At 38.0% G+C, this 4,266-nt stretch overlaps 1 protein-coding gene across 1 annotated transcript; it reads left to right on the top strand.

Moving 5' to 3' along the window:
* Positions 1-914: 914 nt before the first annotated feature.
* Positions 915-1,631, top strand: LOC140170511 (uncharacterized). The gene has a single exon (XM_072193867.1). It carries the CDS (start codon positions 915-917, stop codon positions 1,629-1,631), a length of 717 nt encoding a protein of 238 aa, XP_072049968.1.
* Positions 1,632-4,266: the final 2,635 nt, after the last annotated feature.

Here is a 4,266-nt window from a genome sequence, read left to right as displayed (position 1 = left end):
CACACGTAGTAGTGTCAGTAATCCTAGTGACATTCTGTGTGATGATAGTGTACAGGTATTTGACAGTTTTAAGCCTGTTAGTGCTGAAGTCATCAAAAAGACTGTTCTAAACTCTGCTAACAAGTCATGTATAATTGATACACTTCCAGTGTGGCTCTTTAAAGATAATATTGATGTTTTGTGCAATGTCCTTGTTAACAAATCGTTCAGTAGTGGTGAGTTTCCACACGCACTGCGTGAGGCTGTAGTTTGTCCGGTCTTAAAAAAGCCTTCTCTTGACAAGAATGTCTTACAGAATTATCGTCCTGTCTCCAACTTAAGCTATTACGCCAAAATCATGGAGAAAATTGCTTCTGTTCAACTCCAAGAACACCTTCAGTCTCATGGTCTCCAGGAAGAGTTTCAGTCGGCGTACAGGGCTAGGCATAGTACCGAAACGGCACTGCTAAGGGTCAAAACAGACATATTGAAAGACATGGATTGCGGCAGAGCTGTGTTTGTAGTGCTTCTCGACCTCTCTGCCGCTTTCGACACGGTAGACCACGTCATCCTTCTAAACCGCTTGTCGCGTACATTCAACATCACTGGTATGGCTCTTAACTGGATTAAAAGCTATCTACAGAGCAGAAACTTTCGCGTTTCAGTAGGTGCTGTATCATCTGAAAAATATGATCTACATTACGGACTACCACAATGATCGGTCCTTGGACCACTCTTCTTTGTTCTTTACACCTACTGCATTGGACATATTATCAGAGAGTTTGGCATTTGCTATCACATTTATGCTGACGACGTGCAGCTGTACTTTTCCTTTGACCCAAAGATGGCTGGTGCTGCTGAACTTGCCTTATCCAGATTATCGTCTTGTATCAATGCTATTCGGCAATGGATGATGACGAATTTGCTGAAGCTCAATGACTCCAAAACGGAGTTTTTTTGTAGCAGGTTCGTCTCATAATCTAAAGAAGTTACAGACTGTATCTATCAAAATTGGTAATATGGACATTAGACCCTCTTCGACCATTAAGAACCTTGGCGTTGTCTTCGATCAAACAATGTCCATGAATGCTCATGTGAAATCACTCACTAAATCAGTGAACTTTCATCTCAGAAACATGTACAGAATTCGGAGGTATATCACAACTGAAAGCTGTCACCATCTTGCTAGGTCTCTCATTTTGTCTAGACTTGATTATGGGAACTCACTTCTACTTGGCATTTCGGCAAAGGATAGGAAACAACTGCAGAGGCTTCAAAATAGAGCCGCCAAAGTTGTCTTCAAATGCAATAGACTGGAACCATCTGCACCTTTGCTCAGAGACCTTCACTGGCTGCCAGTTGCTGAAAGGATCGTCTTCAAAGTGCTGCTGCTAGTGTTTAAAGCTCTGCATGATGTAGCTCCGGCCTACTTGTCGGATCACCTCGTCCTCTACGTTCCTGGTAGAGATAACATGCGATCCAGCAATAACTATTTGCTTCATGTTCCGCGCACTTCACGATCCATTGGTGACAACGCCTTCTGTTCGGCTGGCCCACGCCACTGGAACGCACTTCCAGGTCATCTTCGTTTCGCACCTTCTGTCAACGTGTTTAAGAAGCACCTAAAAACGTATCTCTTCCCACCTGAATAGGGATTTGCTTCTTAAACACGTTGAGAGAACGGGGTTTGCCTCATTTTCCCCAGGTTTCATGATTATTTTGATTTTCTTGCCACACTCATTAGTTCTTTGGTTTTACTTAAATTTTTAATGTGTATTTTTCATGTGATTTTAATATGTATATCATGTATATTTCTTAATAATTATGTACTTTTTAAGATATAGTTTGATGTATATTCTTGTATCTGCATTTTAATGTTTTTTTTACTGTAAAGCGCTTTGACAACTTTAATATAGCGTTTAATAATAATAATAATAATAATAATAATAATAATAATAATAATAATAATAATAATAATAATAATAATAATAATAATAATAATAATAATAATAATAATAATAATAATAATAATAATAATAATAATAATAATAATAATAATAATAATAATAATAATAAAAACACCCACATGCCAAGCACAATTGACGAAGGTGGTATTCTAACTGTAAGATTTCCTGATCTTGGCAAAGATGATTTTATTACTCCGGGAAAATCAAAACTGTCTTTTAAAACAACTCTTAATTCTGAAAACGACGCCAATAGAAAAATGGTAAATAATCTTGGTTGAGCAATTGTAAGCAAGCTTGAAGTAAAACTAGAAGGTCAAAGCGTTTTTGTCTTCAATGATAGTGATACATTTTTCTGTTATCAAGAAGAAAAAAACTCCAGAAGAACGTGAAATTGCTGTCTATCAAGTAATTCAGTCAGAAGCAGTTAGCAAAATTAGAATCAATGCTGGGGATGCGGGCGCTAATGCTAAGGATGTTGCAATTGGAACAGCTTATGGTAATGTTTTTAGTATTCCTTTAGACTTTGAGCTATTTGAATCACACATGCCATTTTTTCAAAGCGAACTTAAAGACCGCTTATCATACGAACTTACATTTAATAATTATGGTAAAGTTGTAGTAAGCACAGACGCAAATGCAACTTATACTATTTCTGATATTCATTTGGAGTTTGAAACAATAACTTCTCCTGAACTGGCCATCATGCTAAAAAATCAACACAAAGGCAAATCCACTGTAAGTTACGACCGGGTGATAAGACACTCTCAGTGTGGACTATTTCTATGGCACCACGAGCAAAACGCATGAATGGAATTTTAATACTATTTGTTGATCCTGCAGATGGTGGCGCTTCATATGGCAGAGACACAAAAAAGTTTTACAATCCTAAAAATAACAAAGGTATCAACAACCCTTGATGGAAATCCAAATCAGCTATTCGCAAGTGGAATGAGACCGCATCAACATTTTGATGAAATAAGAAAACACTTTGCTGATGGTCGACATCGTGCTAATCCTCAAGTTGCAAAAGAACTTGAATTGGCTGATGTTTCCTTGCCTGATTACTTAACTTCAAAGTATGGACTTTGGCTTGATATGCGTGTTTCAGATGATCATGATTGCTATGCGGAAACCATTCAATGTTGCACTGAACAAATAATCTGCCAGAATCTTCTAATGCAAATGCTTGACTTATGTTTTCAGTAATGTTATGAAAGCTCATAAACTTTTTAACAGCATCTTCCATTATATTATATCTTATTTTTTAAGTCTTTAATTGCTTATTTCTTACTTTTATATGTTTGTTAAAAAAGGCAAACAGCATAATAAAAACAATTATAGGCATTCATTTGTTTTAAGTAATTTAAAATATATATACAAAAAAAATTGGAATAAAAAACAATGACACAAGCCGTACAAAATATTTCTCCTATTAACCATGTTAACATAGACTAAGAATTTGCGTGCTATTCGCCAAAAGAGTAGTATTATAGACTCTCACGACGTTTTTCTCTTCGACGTTTTTCTCTTCGACGTTTTTCTCCCTCGACGTTATTCTCCCTCGACGTTAATCTGCCGCGACGTTATTCTCCCTCGACGTGATTCTCCTTCGACGTGATTCTGCAACGACGTTATGACGTTATTCTCCCGCGACGTTTTTTTTAAAGGAAAAAAAATGTCTCGAAACACGACGAATATAAAATTTTACTCGATTGGGCGTTGGGAAAAGAAGACATAATATCGGGATCCACCGAGTTTCCCTCCATTCTGATCCTAGCGTCAAAACAGCTAATATGAAGGGAATACGCGCTGCAACTAAACGCGTTTGTTTGAAATGCGGTAAAACGTTTGGGAGCAAGTTTAACATGGAACGACACGAGAAATCTATGCACAGCGAAGAAGATAGGCCTACGGTGGAAAAAGAGAAAGGGTCCTTGAACAGGGTTGAAAAGAGTGGGGAATATAAAACTTTCTCTCGTGAAGATGGGGTGGGTAGCGAGACAGAAACATGCGTCTTCAAGAATAGCGAGCCTGATAGCAATAACAACGAGGAACAAAGGACTGAAATGATCAAGGAATCGGGCCGTTATACGGAAAAGAATGGGGAAAGAAGAAAAGAATTGGGAAAGGACATTCGGGCGTGGAAGAAACGAGAGAGACAACCTCACCCGATGGAGCAAAAACCGATGGAACCTAGAGCACCCGGTCAACATTTTTCGAGCGATCAAACGATGAATTGGGTACTGCTAAGAGCCATGATAGCCACCGAGATACGCCCGAAAAGTTCCGAGTACTTCCTACTGAAGACGAAAGAAGGTGT

The sequence above is a fragment of the Amphiura filiformis genome, chromosome 14 (genome assembly GCF_039555335.1).
Source record: "Amphiura filiformis chromosome 14, Afil_fr2py, whole genome shotgun sequence".
Classification (NCBI taxonomy): domain Eukaryota; kingdom Metazoa; phylum Echinodermata; class Ophiuroidea; order Amphilepidida; family Amphiuridae; genus Amphiura; species Amphiura filiformis.
The sequence above is the reverse complement of the archived record's forward strand: the minus strand, read 5'-3'. Positions and strand labels throughout refer to the sequence as shown.